The sequence below is a fragment of the Octopus bimaculoides genome, chromosome 4 (genome assembly GCF_046866305.1).
Source record: "Octopus bimaculoides isolate indiv1 chromosome 4, ASM4686630v1, whole genome shotgun sequence".
In the NCBI taxonomy this organism is placed as follows: domain Eukaryota; kingdom Metazoa; phylum Mollusca; class Cephalopoda; order Octopoda; family Octopodidae; genus Octopus; species Octopus bimaculoides.
The window spans coordinates 115664495-115682876 of NC_142931.1; the positions used below are offsets into that span (position 1 = coordinate 115664495).

The 18382-nt window shown below is 39.3% G+C and overlaps 1 protein-coding gene across 1 annotated transcript in view; it reads left to right on the forward strand.

Annotated features, from left to right (window-relative positions):
- LOC106872114 (serine/threonine-protein kinase Nek11) overlaps positions 1–4481 on the forward strand; it is an 80992-nt gene extending 76511 nt beyond the window's left edge. Inside the window, exon 13 of the mRNA XM_089351187.1 lies at positions 2148–4481. Within this exon, the coding sequence (XP_089207313.1) occupies positions 2148–2358 (211 nt within the window). The 3' untranslated portion in view covers positions 2359–4481. The remainder of the gene's footprint in view (positions 1–2147) is intronic.
- Positions 4482–18382: the final 13901 nt, after the last annotated feature.

Here is an 18382-nt window from a genome sequence, read left to right on the forward strand (position 1 = left end):
CAACAAAACTCCAGACAAATTGGATTTGTCTAAAATATCTAGAAAATATTTAAACTTGGTTTATAGTTTTATATTATATCATAGTTTCACAATCTGTATAACATAATGAAATTCAAGTAAACAATTGGTTTTTATTTACCTAGAGAAAAAAAATAAACAATTGGAAATAGAGTTATATATTATTTTGTTTTACTCAAATAGATGCAGGCATGGCTATGTAGTTAAGAAGTTTACTTTGAAACCATGTCGATTCAGGTTCAATCTCACAGTGTGGCACTTTCAGTATGTTCTGATATAGCTCCAGACTGACTGATGACAATGCCTCGTAAGTGAATTTGGCAGATGGAAGCTGTATGGAAGCCTGTTGTGTGTGTATGTATATATATATATATATATACATATATATATATATATATATATTTGTATGTCATCATCATCATTGTCGTTTAATGTCCGCTTTCCATGCTGGCATGGGTTGGATGGTTTGACTGGGAGCTGGCAAACCAGAAGGCTGCACCAGGCTCCAATCTGGTCCGGCAAAGTTTCTACAGCTGGATGCCCTTCCTAACACCAACCATTCCAAGAGTGTAGTGGGTGTTTTTTACATGCCACTGGCATGAGGGCCAGTCAGGCGGTACTGGCATCGACCATGCTTGAATGGTGCTTTTTATGTGCCACCAGCACGGGAGCAGTCAGGCGGCACTGTTATCGACCATGCACAAATGGTGCTTTTTACGTGCCACCAGCATGGGTGTCAATCAGGCTTGGGTATCAACAATGACTTCACTTGACTCAACAGGTCTTCGCAAGCACAGTCTATTGTCCAGTGATTGAAGGATGCTCTTAAATGGGCCAGTTATGCTGCACTGGCATAGGCCACAGTTACAGTCTTACTTAGCTTGCTGGGTCTTCTCAAGCACAGTATATCTCCAAAGGTCTCGGTCACTTGTCATCACCCCTGTGAGGCCCAACGTTCGAAAGTCGTGCTTCACCACCTCATCTCAGGTCTTCCTGAGTCTACCTCTTCTACAGGTTCCCTCAACTGCTAGGGTGTGACATGTTTTCACACAGTTGTCCTCATCCATACACAACACATGACCATACCAGCACAGTCATCTCTCTTGCACGCCACATCTGATGTTTCTTATGTCCAACTTTTCTCTCAGTGTGCATACACTCTGTCGTGTATGCACAATTGACATTACACATCCAGCAGAGCATACTAGCTTCATTCCTTGCAAGCTTACACATGTCCTCAACAGTCATGGCTCATGTTTCACTGCCATGTAGCATGGCTGTTCGCACACGTGTCATACAGTCTAGCTTTTACTCTGAGCGAGAGACCCTGTGTCACCAGCTGAGGTAGGAGCTCTCTGAACTTTGCCCAGGTTATTCTTATTCTAGTAGCTACACTCTCAGAGCATCCACCCCCACTACTGACTTGGTCACCTAGGTAACGGAAGTTATCAACTACTTGTAGTTTTTTTCCCCCTGGTATGTGACGGAAGCTGTTTTCTGCACATTTTCAGTGTTTGTTGCCCCTGAGCATTTGCCACACGCAAAAACTATCTTCCCAGTTAGCCTTCCTTTCACATTGCTGCACTGCTTATGTGTCCATAGCTTACACCATCTACATCTTATGGAGTTTCTACCTATGCCTTTTCTACAGATTGAGCAGGGCCATCTTCCTAAAGGGATTTGTGGTTTGTCTGCCTTCCTTCTTATTAAGACTTTGGTTTTTGCTAGATTGACTCTAAGGCCCTTCGATTCTAGACCTTGCTTCCACACCTGAAACTTCTCTAGTTCTGATAGTGACTCAGCTATGAGAGCCAGGTCATCAGCATAGAGAAGCTCCCAGGGGCATCCTGTCTTGAATTCCTCTGTTATTGCCTGGAGGACTCTGATGAATAAGTGGGGACTGAGGACTGATCCTTGGTGGACCCCTGTTTGTGTATGTGTATATATATATATATATATATATATATATATATAACCTTTGTAGGTTAGAAATTCTAACTCTGAAGAATTAACTCTTTAGTATATACATATGTGTGTGTGTTAGAGATAAAAGAGTTAATGGTAAGTATTTTGTTATATAATAACCCTGCTTATAATTTGAATCTTCATTTTCTTAACACTCTTTTCAGAGAATGCAAGATAGCACTGGGACCAGAGATGTTTCAGAATGTTTACAAATACCTATGGCAAGTTCGCTTAAAGAAAATAAGAGAAACCTGTCTCAATGAAGAAGAGATGAAAGGTTTGCAAGAGATAGTGAAGGAAACAAACTATGGAATGATGGTGGAACAATTGATTTTCTTTGAAGAACAGGAGAACCCTGGAATGTTTAAATATTAAAGCAGATTGTCTTTATTAGACGCATAATATGCTAGAAATAAACCCAGACATCAGATCCAATGAGTTCTACAGAACTATAAATTAGCTTGAAACGTATGGGCTAATTCTCTTACCATTGTTTGTTCTTGTTCCAGATTCTCATTGGTTGTCCTTTGGTAACAACTTAATGTACAGATTTCACTGCTTTTGACTTACCACAAATATGACTTTTGTAAAAACGAGTGTTAACAATTGAATTAATTGCAGTGCATTTTAGTGACTCATAATGATTGAAAAGCAGTTGGCCTCAGCTTCTAAGAACATGTAGGTTCTAAACTCAATACTGTAATAAATAGTTTTATGGCCTATTATTGCTACCAACCTGATGTCATTATTTGCTTACAGGAATTGATTTCCTTATGTACAATATCAAAGCTCATGTTTGGAGTATAGTAACCGCTAGCATAAAATTGTATGTGATTCTTCTGTCTTTTGATTCACTCTTGTACATAATGAAGCATATCTAAATCTGTAAAAAAAGCAAAACCATCAAACAAACAAACAAACAAAAAACTGCACTATTGAAGAAGTCTGCTGCCTGATATATAGATTTCAAAAATTAAATATTCACTACTCTATCTGAGATATGTATCAACTCATGAGCCTGAATTAAAACCAAAATCCATTGTGTTTTTGTCTGTATGTAAGAATCAATCTGCATGCAAAGTGTTCAGGAGTTATACTAAATTTCACAGATCTTTTCTCCAATGAAAAAAAAAATCTATCCCAGTTAGATAAATTATTGTATTTATAGTATTATATACATTTGTTGAAATTCTTACAGAAGAGAAATAGGATTGTCCCTAAAACTCAGAATAGAAGATAAAAAATCTCTGATCATAAAAGAAATAAGTTACTACAGAATGTATCATGTAAGAAGGAGTATTACATGCTATTTTGGAATGATTTTCCATTATAAAGAAAAAAAGACAATAAATAACCAATTGGGACATCATGAAGATCAAAGAACTGATGTATATAGTGCTAAATTAAACCACAGCCAGCAAGCCCATAGCAGACTTCAGTAGAATACGGTTGCCATTACAGAAATAAGTTTAATAAGTTCAACTGCAGCATAGTGGTTAAAAGCTATTTTAATCTGTGTTAAAAAATAAATATCCTGAATTCAAATTTAGTATAGAGATAATGAATATTTGTAGAAATTCATTAGAGAATTGGTTTATTGAAATATAATACAGAACATGAAGACTATGAAAAATTAGGTGAATAGCTAGAAAATTTCATTTTTTTATGCACATACACATGCATTAAATGTAAACTTATAACGTAAAATTAAGCATATATGTAATAAATAAAACCCAAAACAATCACTTATTGTGTCTTAGGGTTCATTACATTAGCTAATTTTATGACTAAACCTTTGCTATTTTCCATTTTTAATATCATATACCACATTTCAACTCATCTTTCTGTTATCCAAGCATGGCCTAAATTACTGGAACCAATAAACAGTGAGGAGTTGTCTCCATGCTAAGTTCTGCATTTAGTTTTCTAATATACAACTTGGTAAGAAGAACTAACAAACAATTTGCTAACATTCTTAGAAACGATTATATTTGCATTTTATGATCCATGAATTAATTTACAAAGAAAAAAAAAAGAGAAAAAAGAAGAAAAACAAAAGCTCAAATTATTCAATGAATATACTTGTATATATAAACTGTAAATATATAGACCAACAAAAGCAGAACAGAAATGTTTTATTTTATTTTTAATTTTAATTTTTTTTTTCATGAGAGCCAGGTAAAGCTTAAGCCTAATCAAATATCTCCTAATAAAAGATTATTGAATTTAATCCTAATCTCAATTACATTATCAGTGAAATTTCTTTCACTCCACAAAATATTCCTGCTAAAAGCTATTTTAAAACTAGCTAACTTACAAAGGCTCTTCCACATAAAAATAATTGCCTTCTTATGTATTCACGTCCCTCTGCTAATAATTTTTATCTTCATCTGGAGCTCACAAGTTCACGATTATTACTATACTAAATTCCCCAATTATACCTTACTCTTAATTATGCAAATGATAATGAAATAAAACTTGTCTTTTATATAAAAAAATACTGTTTTATTGTTTTCTTATCTTTGTTGTTTTAGCTTGTCTGCCAAATCACTAAGTTATGGGGGACATAAATAAACTAATACCAGTTGTCAAGTGGTGGTAGGGGACAAACACAAACAAATACATAAATACACACACACACACACACATATATATATATATATATGTATATATATATATATATATATATATATATATATATATATATATACCGGAGTAAGCACATGAATGTGAAACAAGGTGGAAAAAAAGAGTACTCAAATACCAGAGGTAGAGTAATATGCTTTATTTAAAAGCAGCAGAAAACTGTTACTCAGAGTTTCGCGTTCCCATTCGACGGACAGGAATGTGAAACTCTGAGTAACAGTTTCTGTGATATTTCTGCTGCTTTTAAATAAATTTGGAAATATGCTGTGCTTGAGAAGAGCCGGCAAGCCAAGTGAGACCAAAACCCATGGCCTATGCCAGTGGTGTAACCAACCCACTTATACATACCTTTCCTTCATTGGACACTAAACTCTGCTTGCAAAGACCTGTTGAGGCAAGTGAAAATGAAATCGAAATCAAATTTGATGACAGGCATCTACACTCTTCCACAGAAAGAAAAAAGGAGAGCAAAAAAAAGAACGTGTAGTGGCTGGCAATCTATCATGCCGAATGCCAGATATATATATATATATATATGGTAATCGAGGTAGTTAGAGTATGTGACAGAGTACTTAAGATTAGACTAGTGCTTCATCATAGATTAGCTACTGTCATCTCGGCCTATGCCCCTCAACCGGGGCTCCCGGATGGGCTGAAAGACCAATTCTATGACACCCTCTTGCAAACCACCTCGTCGACAAGAGACAGAGACCTTCTCTTTGTGGCTGGTGACTTCAATGGTCAAGTCGGACGTCGTGCTAGAGGCTTCCATGGCATACATGGAGGCTATGGCTTCGGTTCCCGCAACGAGGAGGGAACCAGACTGCTGGAGTTCTGTGATGCAACCGATCTTATGGTTTGCAATACCAACTTCAGGAAACCTGCCTGTCACCTAGTCACCTACCAATCCGGCAGACACTCTAGCCAAATCGACTACATCCTCGCCAGAAATAGAGAAAGAGGGAGGCTTATAAATGCCAAAACCCTCCTTGGCGAAGAATGTATACCCCAACACAGATTAGTAGTTAGCGACTTCGAGATCAAGGCAATATGGGTGCCCAGAAGTAGACCGGCTTGGAGGAGAAGGGTATGGAAACTTAAAGACCCTGCAAATGGACAGAGACTTAGAGACAAGTTACTTGAAGCATTTGACGAAATAGAAGGGGATATAGCATCATACAACATGGAAGACAATTGGAGATTTCTGCGGGACACCCGGTTGAGAGCCACAGACCAGATCTGTGGCTGGTGTAAAGTCCCCTCTCGACCCAGAGTAACGTGGTGGTGGAACAAGGAGGTAGACGGGGCTATTAGACAAAAGAAACAGGCTTGGAAGGACTGGAAGAATGGTGGTAGCAGGGAATTGTACCAATCTGACAGAAGGGAAGCTAGGTGACAGGTTTATTTAGCCAGAGGGGAAGCAGATAAGAAAAGGTTTGCCAATGTTCTGCGCCGTGAGGACCAAAGACTCGAGGTATTTCGTGTTGCAAGACAGTATAGGAGAGAGAATAGTGATGTTGTAGGAGAGAAATGTGTTCGCATGGATGATGGTACGCTTGCACTAAATGAGGCTGCAAAGAAAGAGGTCTGGAGATGCCACTACAATAGATTGCTTAATAAAGAGAATGAATGGGAGAAAGAGAGCCTGCCATATGTCGACCCAACAGAGGGACCAGCTATCCGAGTTGACAGTACCAGGGTAGATAAAGCAATTAAGAGTATGAAGACAGGGAAAGCCCCCGGCCCATCAGGAATCACTGCAGAGATGCTCAAAATATCTGGCAGTGTTGGCTACAGCCTAGTCACCCGTATTACGAACCAGGTGATACACGAAGGAGTCATATCCAATGACTGGTGTAGCAGCACCATAGTAAACTGCTACAAAGGTAAAGGTGACGCTTTAGATACAAATAATTACAGAGGCATCAAGCTGTTAGATCAGGTTATGAAAATTACGGAGAGGGTCATAGCCCAACTAATTAGGGAGCGAATCAATTTAGATGAGATGCAGTTTGGGTTCGTGCCAGGTAAAAGCACCACTGATGCCATATTTCTAGTGAGACAGTTGCAGGAGAAATATCTAGCCAAGGATAGACCTCTGTACCTGGCCTTCGTTGACATGGAGAAAGCCTTTGACAGGGTCCCCTGATCCTTTATCTGGTGGTCAATGAGGAAACTTGGGATAGAAGAATGGTTAGTGAGAGCTGTGCGAGCCATGTACAGAGATGCTGTCAGTAAGGTGAGGGTTGGAAATGAGTACAGTAATGAATTCCGGGTAGAGGTAGGGGTCCACCAAGGTTCCGTCCTCAGCCCCCTCCTATTTATCATAGTCCTCCAGGCGATCACAGAGGAATTCAAGACAGGTTGCCCCTGGGAGCTCCTCTATGCTGATGACCTTGCAGAGTCACTATCAGAACTAGAAGAGAAGTTTCAGGTGTGGAAGCAAGGACTAGAATCGAAGGGCCTTAGAGTCAACCTAGCAAAAACCAAAATCCTAATAAGTAGGAAGGTAGATAAAACACAAACCCCTTCAGGTAGATGGCCCTGCTCAATATGCAGAAAAGGAGTAGGTAGTAACTCTATAAGATGTACCGGGTGCAAGCTATGGACACATAAGAGGTGCAGCAATATCAAAGGCAGATTAACTACAAAGTTAGTTTTTGTATGTGGCAGATGTTCAGGTGCAATAAACACTGTAAACAAACAGGAAACAACTTCTATCTCATTCCAGGGAGAAAAACTAGAGGTAGTCGATAGCTTCCGCTATCTGGGTGACCAAGTTAGTAGTGGGGGTGGGTGCGCTGAAAGTGTAGCTGCTAGAATAAGAATAGCCTGGGCCAAGTTTAGAGAGCTCTTACCTCTGCTGGCGACAAAGGGACTCTCACTCAGAGTAAAAGGCAGACTGTATGACGCATGTGTACGAACAGCCATGCTACATGGCAGTGAAACATGGGCTGTGACTGCTGAGGACATGCGTAAGCTCGCAAGGAATGAAGCCAGTATCCTCCGCTGGATGTGTAATGTCAATGTGCATACCCGTCAGAGTGTAAGTATCTTGAGAGAAAAGCTGAACATAAGAAGCATCAGTAGTGGTGTGCAAGAGAGACAATTGCGCTGGTTTGGACATGTGGTGAGAATGAATGAGGATAGCTGCGTGAAAAAGTTCCACTCCCTGACAGTTGAGGGAACCCGTGGAAGAGGTAGGCCCAGGAAGACCTGGGCTGAGGTGGTGAGGCAAGACCTTCGAACATTGGGCCTCACCAAGGCGATGACTACTGACCGAGACCTTTGGAAATGTGCTGTGCGTGAGAAGACCCGGCAAGCCAAGTGAGATCGTTGCCAGGGTCCCTGGACTGGCTCTTGTACGGGTGGCACATAAAAGACACCATTTCGAGCGTGGCCGTTTTCGTGCGGGTGACACGTAAAAGCACCCACTACACTCTCTGAGTGGTTGGCGTTAGGAAGGGCATCCAGCTGTAGAAACTCTGCCAAATTAGATTGGAGCCTGGTGTTGCCATCCGGTTTCACCAGTCCTCAGTCAAATCGTCCAACCCATGCTAGCATGGAAAGCGGACGTTAAACGACGATGATGATGATGATGATATATATATATGTATATATGTAAGATATTTGTAATGGAAGCAGTATTAGTACTGAATGGTAGTTTTATATCTTTTATAGCTTACTTAATGCTGTAGTATTGTGGTATTCCTTCTCAGATAGACACTTAGTGCATAGAAGCACAAAGATATCAGTTGCAGACAAGAATTGTCGAGCAGTAAACATCTATATGAGAGGCTTCTGGATAAAAACCACAGGATTACAGCATTCTTATAATACATTCACATTAAGTAGGATATAAAGACTGCCAATCAGTAATAATACTGTTGCATTGCTAATATCTAATTTTTCCTGAGCCTGCTGGCTATTTACAACACCAGTCACTGAATAGTCAATTCTTTCTATATATCAGTAGAAAGGAGAATTGGCTGATATAGTGTTAGTAAACATTTGCTGCTGATGAAGTGCAAACATGTTGAAATCACATGATCTGGTAGTTTTAACACCAGTGCTGGATAATTCTTGTCTGCTATTGATATCTCTTTGCTTCTATGCTGCATTAAACATCTATACTACAAGTTTTCTCTGGATGAATACTGCAGTATTATGGCGTTCTTAAATTGCAACCATATTAAGTAGGATATAGACTACCACACACACTCACACACATATATACACAGATAGATAGATTAGTTAGAGGATTCACTAGAATCTTGGTGCATTAATGTGGAGGATGTCAGGACTGGCTAGATTCTATAACACTGATTTTCACAGTGAGGTAAAAACAACCATGATTTGTCATGTGTTGGTAGTATACTGCAAGTGTATACCATCATCATCATCGTTTAACGTCCGTTTTCCATGCTGGCATGGGTTGGGCGATTTGACTGAGGTCTAGCAAGCCAGGAGGCTGCCCCAGGCTCCAATCTGATCTGGCAATGTTTCTACAGCTGGATGCCCTTCCTAATGCCAACCACTCTGACAGTGTAGTGAGTACTTTTTTACATGCCACTGGGACAGGAGCCAAACGGAACGAGGGCGCTGGCATTGACCACGTTCGGATGGTGCTTTTTACTTGCCACTAGCACGGGAGTCAGTCAGGCGACGCTGGCATCAGCCACATTTGGATGATGCTTTTTACATGCCATCAGCACAGGAGCCAGTCGGAGTGAGGGGGACTGGCATTAACCATGTTCGGATGGTGCTTTTTATGCACAACTGGCATAGGGAGCCAGTCAGGTGGCACTGGCAATGACTGATGCATGAATGGTGCTTATTGCATGCCACCAGCATGGGAGCCAGTTAGGTGGAACTGGCATCAGCCACAACTACAATTTCCATTTTATTGTGGTTAGATTTGATTTTGATGATGATGTACTTGACTCAATAGGTTTCCTCAAGCACGGCATGTCACCCGATGATCCAAAGGTACTTTTTTTTAAGTGGGCTGGTTATACGACACTGGTGTAACCTACAGCTGTGATCTCACTTTACTTGCCAGGTCTTGTCAGTCACAGCATATCTCCAGAGGTCTTGGTCTATCATCATTGCCTCTGTGAGGACCAGCATTTGAAGATAATGTTTCACCACCTCTTCCCATGTGTTCCTGAGTCTCCCTTTCATCTTTCATCTAACAAAGCCAGCTTATGTAATGTTTGTGTTCAATAGATTATTTGAAATATTACCTACTTTGGTGAAGTACAAGAATATTTCCTTGATATGTCTAGTAATTGCACCTTGATGCTGTTGAAGAAGGTATAGTTATTATGTTCTCATTTGCAAATGTTTTCAAGAACTTTGCTTCTAGAAATACTGCATCAATTTAATAAGAATGTTTATCATGCATGTGGGACAGAATTTGTGTGAGAAAAGTTAAGGAGAAGGTAAAACAAGTATTGCTTTACACAGGTGTGAATGTTGTCACAGGTGGAAGCAAGTAGATTGTTAATGTAATGGACAAAATGTTTGGGGTGTATAACTGAATCTTGGAGTAGAGTAGAATCAATAAAATGTGGATTCTGAAGTTATGTTCCTGTTTCAGTCCTCTTGATAAACAAATTATCACCATCATCATTTCAATGTCCACTTTTTAATTAATACCTGCATGGGTCAGACAAAACTAGTTGAGGTCGATACACACTCCATTGTATATGTTATTTTCCTGTGTATATGTGTATCCTAGTAACTAAAAGAATTTTTTTTTTAGTCAGGAATTGTTGTTGGTACAACGTCGAGGGTTCCAGTTGATCCAATCAACGGAACAGCCTGCTCGTGAAATTAACAGGCAAGTGGCTGAGCACTCCACAGACACGTGTACCTTTAACGTAGTTCTCGGGGAGATTCAGCGCGACACAGTGTGACAAGGCTGACCCTTTGAAATACAGGCACAACAGAAACAGGAAGTAAGAGTGAGAGAAAGTTGTGGTGGAAGAGTACAGCAGGGGTCACCACCATCCCCTCCCAGAGCCTCATGGAGCTTTAGGTGTTTTCGCTCAATAAACACTCACAATGCCTGGTCTGGGAATCGAAACTGCAATCCTATAACCGCGAGGCCTCTGCCCTAACCACTGGGCCATTGTGCCTCCACTAGTCAGGAATACAACTGACAAATGCAGTTTCTTTAATTAAAATCTGTTGAGAATTTTTCTAAATGAGAGAAAAAGTTTTGTGCAATAGCTGAAGCCATCAAGAAGCAGTGTCTCTTCCTCTCAGGCAAATAATTCAACTTAGTAACTGATCAGAAACCTGTCGTTTATGTCTTCTGCTGCAGCCTCAGACTGACCAAAGCCTTGTGAGTGAATTTGGTTGGTTGAAGTTCCTTTGTGTGTAAAAGTGCTTGCATCTCCTTTGATAGATCCGATGGAAGACATAAAACTAAGAGATTAAAAATGAGAAAACATCACGCTAGTAATTAAAACTTGTGCAGATCTGTTACAAAATTTACGTCATCCTGGATTTGTTAAAGCTGTAGCAGACGTACTATTGAATGACTTTTATGATGCTACTTCACAGTGTCATCTCTTAGAATTCCATAAATCTCTCTGCTAGAATGGTATTACATTATAATACCATTTTGTTTTGGTATTAGTTCAGGTTCGAAATCATGTTTGAGGGTTTGGCTGAAAAAGTTCGTAGGCTGACCAAGATACTCTTATAGAATGTGAACAAAGAGGTTTAATTCTCAACATAGCCCCCCCCCCCCCCACTGAGGTCTACACACTTCTTCCACTGGTGAAGAAGCTTTCATCCATATTGGTCAACAAAAAAGTCATCAACAGCAGATATTACATCATCACCACTGCAATACTGGTTCCCAACCAAGTGTTTTTTCATGTTGGGGAGCAGATGATAGTCAGATGGGGCCAAATCAGAATAGGGAAGGTGATCAACCAATCACTCTTGAACTCAATAAAAGTAAAAGCTACCATATAACTACATCCAGAACCATGTAAGCTCATCATCTTTTTAACCTTATACTGTTGATTTTAAGGGTTCATCAACTTTGTCAAGTAATAATTAGCTGTTGATTGTTTCTGATGAATATTTCTGTTTGTTTTCCCATTGCTTCAACATTTCTTCAACTATCAATGTTTTTGATAGGGCTACATTATTTTCTGTCTTTAGTATATCTGGATATGTCTGGATATTTTGATTGAGGAATCTGCATTTCATCTTTTGCATGAGAAGCTGAGGGTTGTCTCAATTAGCTACTTGATCCCATACAACTCTACTGAAAAAGGGCAGTGTGAATATTTTGTTGGAACCATTTGGAAAACTGACATTAGCTTCAAGGTCTAGAATCCTACCAATCCCTCCATGGGAAACTGTGACATTAGCTTTGAGGTCTAGAATTCTACCAATCCTTGCATAGGAAACTGTTTAATATGATACCATACATTGAGTGCAATCCTTGTGTCTATCCACAAACTCAAGAGCTCACAAACAGCTCTTTGCCTTTCCTTAGAAAAAAAAAAAAAGAATGTGCTATTCTGACTTCCTTGATCTGTATAAGATCTGTTGAAGGGATACATCTATGCAAGAAGATATTTAACCCTTTTGTTACCATATTTCTGTTGAAATACACTGCTTCCATTTCAATTAATTTTGCAATTTATGAAAAATTTAGTAAAATAACTTTGTCGTTATTATACTGATGTTTGGAACACAAATTATCATAGAATTACAATAGGTTTTAATTTAGATCACCTTAGAACAGTTTTTATCCTAGAACCAAAGGCATTGGTATCAAAAGAGTTAATCCAAGTTGAATTATAGAACTTATTGGAGGCAAATCCTTACTGTGCTCACATTCTATTTAGAATATACACCTCTTTTGGTTTTCTTTCTATGAGCAAAAATAGGCAAGAATTTTGAAGATTTTGCGAAAACCTGTTGGGGCAAGCGAAAGCAAAATCGTGATGGCACCTGTACCAGTGGAGCACTAAGAGCACCGTCCGAGCGTGATCGTTGTCAGAGCACCAGCTGTCTGGCTTCCGTGCCGGTGGCATGTAAATAGCACCATTTGTGCGTGATCGTTACCAACGTCACCTCACTTGTGCCAGTGACACGTGAAAAGACATTCGAGTGAGATCATTAACATAGCCATTGCCAGTACTACCTGACTGGCCTTCGTGCCGGTGGCACGTAAAAGCACCCACTACACTCTCTGAGTGGTTGGCGTTAGGAAGGGCATCAAGCTGTAGAAACTCTGCCAAATCAGATTGGAGCCTGGTGTAGCCATCTGGTTCACCAGTCCTCAGTCAAATCGTCCAACCCATGCTAGCATGGAAAGCGGACGTTAAACGATGATGATGATGATACCAAATATGGTAATGCTCATGTAGTACATTTTATGAATTTCACAACCCAGAACTTCAATCATTAACTATGAACACATGCATATACACCTGTGAGAAGATGACTAGCAAGTGCTGTAAAATAAAGAGAAAGCCCTCAGCTAAATTGAGTTTGTGATTCAGTTACAATCTCTATTTCTTTTAATATTATATTGTGTTCAGTGTTTGAACTGTGTCCATGCTGGGGGTATTGTCTTCTAAGGTTTATAGTCCAGTGGTTCCCAGTCTTTTTCACTTCATGGCCCACCATATGAGTGCACTTTTCTTGGAAAGTTTAAAAAACCAAAAAAAAAAGCAAAAAATTTCAAAGTGAAAAATTTAGACAAAATATATAGAAAAAATTTGCTTACCTTGTTTTTTATTAAATCATATATGTGCGTGTGTAACAAGATTTATAACACATTTTTCAAAACATTCAAGCATAAATACAGATTTTTAAAGCCAAAAATTATACCTTAAAAAAATTCAGTCCACCTCGATACCCTTTGTGGTACAAGAGTGCACAGCAGGAGTGCATCATTTAAAAACCACTTGTATAGTCAGTGAATTCAGTGAGCCCTGGGTCTAGTACTTATTTTATCAACCTTAGAACAGAGAATGACAAAGTAGACCTAGACAGGATTTAAAACTCATCAAAATAAAGGGACCTAACTAAATATACCAAAGGATTTGTCTGATGTTCTACCAGATCTACCATCAAACCATCATGATGTCACATAATAGCTGCAAAGATTTTCACTTCTCTTACATTGCTGGTACTCTTTGAGGTGTTGGAACCATGTAGGTTATATAATATTGAGGTCTTCTCTCTTAAGTCAATGTGATTGATTTACTCCTCATAGGTGGAGGCGCAATGGCCCAGTGGTTAGGGCAGCAGACTCGCGGTCATAGGATCGCGGTTTTGATTCCCAGACCGGGCGTTGTGAGTGTTTATTGAACGAAAACACCGAAAGCTCCACGAGGCTCTGGCAGGGGACGGTGGCGAACCCCGCTGTACTCTTTCACCACAACTTTCTCTCACTCTTTCTTCCTGTTTCTGTTGTACCTTTATTTCAAAGGGCCAGCCTTGTCACACTGTGTCATGCTGAATCTCCACCCCCGAGAACTACATTAAGGGTACACGTGTCCGTGGAGTGCTCAGCCACTTACACGTTAATTTCACGAGCAGGCTGTTCCGTTGATTGGATCAACTGGAACCCTCGACGTCGTAAGCGACGGAGTGCCAACAACTCCTCATAGACAAGCAATAATTCTATAATAATTCTATGAAAGGGCAAGCAATTCACCCTAATATATATTGTTGATTGGCAATAGATATTTATTACCTTTTAGCATTTAACCCTTTCGTTACCAACTTGGCTGAGACTGACTCTGGCCCTAAGTACAAATGTCTTGTTTTCATAAGTTTTGAATTCAAATCTCCCACCAAACCTTAGTCACAACTTATGTTGCTAACACAAGCTGAATGATAACTAAGTTATTTTACTAAATTCTTTGTTATATTTAAAGTAATTGAAAGAAACACAGAGCATCTCAAAATAAATACAGTAACGAAAGGGTTAAACCAGTCATATCCAGTCCAAATGTTCTAACTGTTTTATGTTCAAACTAGCTGGATTCAGCCCCTCACAACTACCCTACAATGTCATTCTGAATGTAAAAAAAATCACATCACTGAAATCTCAAAGCTATATTTTTCATCTTTTACTTGTTCAATTCATTGGATTGTGGCCATGCTGGGGCACCACCTTGACATGTTTAGTTAAACAAATCAACTCCAGTATTTATTTTCTTTTTAAGCCTGATATGTATTTTATTGGTTTCTTTTGCCAAACTGCTAAGTTACAGAGAGGTAAACAAACCAACACCAGTTGTCAAGTTGTGGTGAACAAACACACACACAAACACAATAGGTTTCTTTCAGCTTCCATCTACAAATCCACTCACAAGGCTATGGTCAACCCGGTGCTAGAGTAGAAAATGCTTGCCCAAGATGTTATGCAGTGGGACCGAACCTGGGACCATGTGGTTGAGAAGCAAACTTCTTACCACACGGTTATGCCCATAATTGATTTAAAACAATGCAAATACATTTGACTGCTAAAGGGTGAATTGGTTTCAGTCATTGGGCCTGTGATCATTATAAGGAGAGGGTGAGAGAGGGAGTGGGGATGACAGGATAGTGCTGTTTAGGGTTATAGTCATTCAATAACATCAATCCTAGTACTTACTTTATTGATCTTGGAAAGACAAAAAGGCAAATAAAATTTAAAAAAAAAAAAAAAATATGAAGCCAATTTTCAAAAACTTTTATTGAAAAAAATTGAAACCATCAGAATAAAATGGAGGAAAAAAAACAAAGAAAAAAAAACATTGTTACCATCGTATTACAGATTTTATTTTCTCAATTAACTAAAAAGAAAAAAAAAAGGAAAAACAAAAGTGGGGAATCGAAGGTTAAATGGTGAAAGAGACGGGAAGGGAATATGTACAGTGCTAATATTTCTCACAAGTTTATTCCAGCATGATAATGCCACCATGTTACACAGTCCATAGCAACTACTTTTTTTTTGTTTTTTTTTTTTGTTTTGTTTTTTTAATCAGGAGATTGGTTTCTGCCAGAGAAAAGAAACTGCACCTCTCCCTTTTAATATGTGCACAACACAAGATAGATACATCACTGTCCTGAATTAATAAATGTGTAAACAAGACTGAACCGAATGGAAATGCAACAGTTGTCATTGCACTGTGTATGTATGTCTGTATGTGTGCGTGTTTGTGTGTGTGTGTGTGTGTGTACATAAAATGAAGGAACAAGACAGGACAGTGATATGTCATTAAAAAAAAAAGTAGCAGAAAGATAACCATATCACTGCTTTGTATGCGTTGTGTAACATAAAGAACAGGGAGGTGACAGAGTTACTGCTGTGTTACAACTGAGTGTCGTACAAACAGTGAAATACTGCAATGTTACATACAGTAGAGAGTTTGTCAGGACAGCTAGACGACGATGACAATGTTACCCGCCGTGTACAAAGCATGTGTCCACAAGAGTTAAGAGGACAATATCACTGTTTGTGAGTGTGTTGCAGCGGTGTGCCGTAGGAACAGCGAGATGATATTATTATGGCAGTGTTACAGCAGTTTTGTCAAAAACAGCGATTGTAACTGCAACACAGTTGTGATTACATCCAACCAATGCCAGTACAATTAAAAGGAAGCAACAATGTCACTGCTGTGTCAAAACCAATGAAGTAATAACATCACTTCTTTGTACATACAAAGTGTTATGAAGGATTGGGAGGGGGGAGAGGGAAGTTGGAAGTGTAAGATGTATTTCAGGAGAAAGAGAGAGATTGATTCCCCCCCCCCACTCCCCAAAATAGAAGTAAGTTCTAGTACCATTCACCTGTGTTGCATACATTATTATAGCAAAGAACAGAAACAGAAATTAGATGTTATTGCTTCTCCATAAAGCATCAGAGAAGAATACACAAACCCACATCTCGACTGTTTTTATGGTATTAAACATTATAAGCACTGATTTAGGACAGAAAAAAAAAAAAAAAAAAAAAAAGAGAGAAATGAGGCCCACTGCCGGGACTTAGGCAATACATCTATTGCTTGCCAGTTGATTGCATGATTGGTCACACTTCAAACAGGCACTCTGTAGAACGAAAGAAAAGAATGAGCTTTTTGTTTGACATTTTTTTTTTTTTTTTTTTTTTTAAAAGAAAAAATATGGAAGAAACAGAGTCGAAAGTAGAATAAAAAGGGGAGATCAAGAAATCAGAGAGGGGAAAGAGAGGGGGGGGAGGAGGAAGCAGTAGGGTCAAGCCTTTTAAGTGGGACCTCTGTTTCTCTTGTCTGTCTTCAACTTGGTGCTCCTAACATCAAATGCCTTATATATATATATATATATATATATATGACTTCTTATGTTCATCCCAACTGGTGTCAGAAGAAGAAACACACGTCATGACAGTTACCACATGATGAAAACGTGATGCTACCACTACTGTACAATGTGTTGTGTGACATTCAAATGCCAAGTAGCAACACATTGTTTCTTTGTTGGTTTCATACAGTGTCACTAGAATAAGGAAGTGAGACTGTAGCACACCTGTACCTGCATGGTGTTGTGACACAGATTTTTGTGCCACGGAGACGGAGAGGAAGAAAGGGAGGGAGGGAGAGAGGGAGGGCAGAAGAAAGACGGAGGAAAAATGCAAAATGGAAACCTAATTACACTGCACAATGTTGGAACAGAAAAGTTGAGCAACACATGGCTATAATTTGTACAGTGTTACAGGACAAGATTATAAGACTTGTCACATTTGCACTGTACAGTGGTTATGACATAGAATTTATACTGTACAGCAGTACAGTGTTGTGATACAGAAAATGTGAAGCCAGTACTTCACAGACGTTGTACAGGGTCTGTGACTCAAAAATGTAAAGTAACATGCTACTTTACTAACACTGTTGTGTTACACAGATATGTGAAGTAACACAGCACTGATACTGAACAGTGTTGTGACAGAAATATGAAGTATTAAGCCAATACTTTACAAACATTTGTACAGAGTCTGTGACTCAAAAATATAAAGCAACATGCTACTTTACTAACACTGTTGTGACACACACACAGATGTGTAAAGTAACACAGTATTGATACTGTACAGCTTTGTGACTCGGAAATTATAAAGTGACACTATTTTACCGACACTGTCCAGAGCTGTGACATAACACAACACACCCTTAACAGTGTTGTAGGATATCGATGTGAAAGTGCTGCTGTTACAGCTCTATTCCAGTACAAACAGACAACACTGCTGCATATAAGTATCACATAAAAGATTAAGAGAAGGGGGAGGGGAACGAGTGAGGGAGTATGAGAGACAGAGGGAGAGAAGAAGAGGAGGAGGAGGAGGAGGCGGTGAGTGATGCGACACTAACGCTACTATTTGGTACAGTGTCATAAGAGAGGAAAAAAATGTGAGGTGACATATTGCTGCTCTGTAGTTGAGGGGCACTAGCAGGACATGAGCAACTAGTTGGAAGAGAAAGCAAAGGAAATGTCACCTTATTTTCTTCTCTGTCAGGCTGCTGCAGAGACTACAACAATGGCTGGCAAATGCAGTTGTTTTAGACCTGCCAGTCTGGAAGGCACTTCATTGAAAGACTGCTCAGGAGACCAATTCTACACGTCGGACCATGTCTGTTAGTCTTTTATTTATTTTCATTGAAAGCAGTGCATACCAACTGATGCAAACCTTCATCTGAGCTTAAGATTTCAGCCACTCAAAGAAAAAAAAAAAACAAAAAAAGAAAAA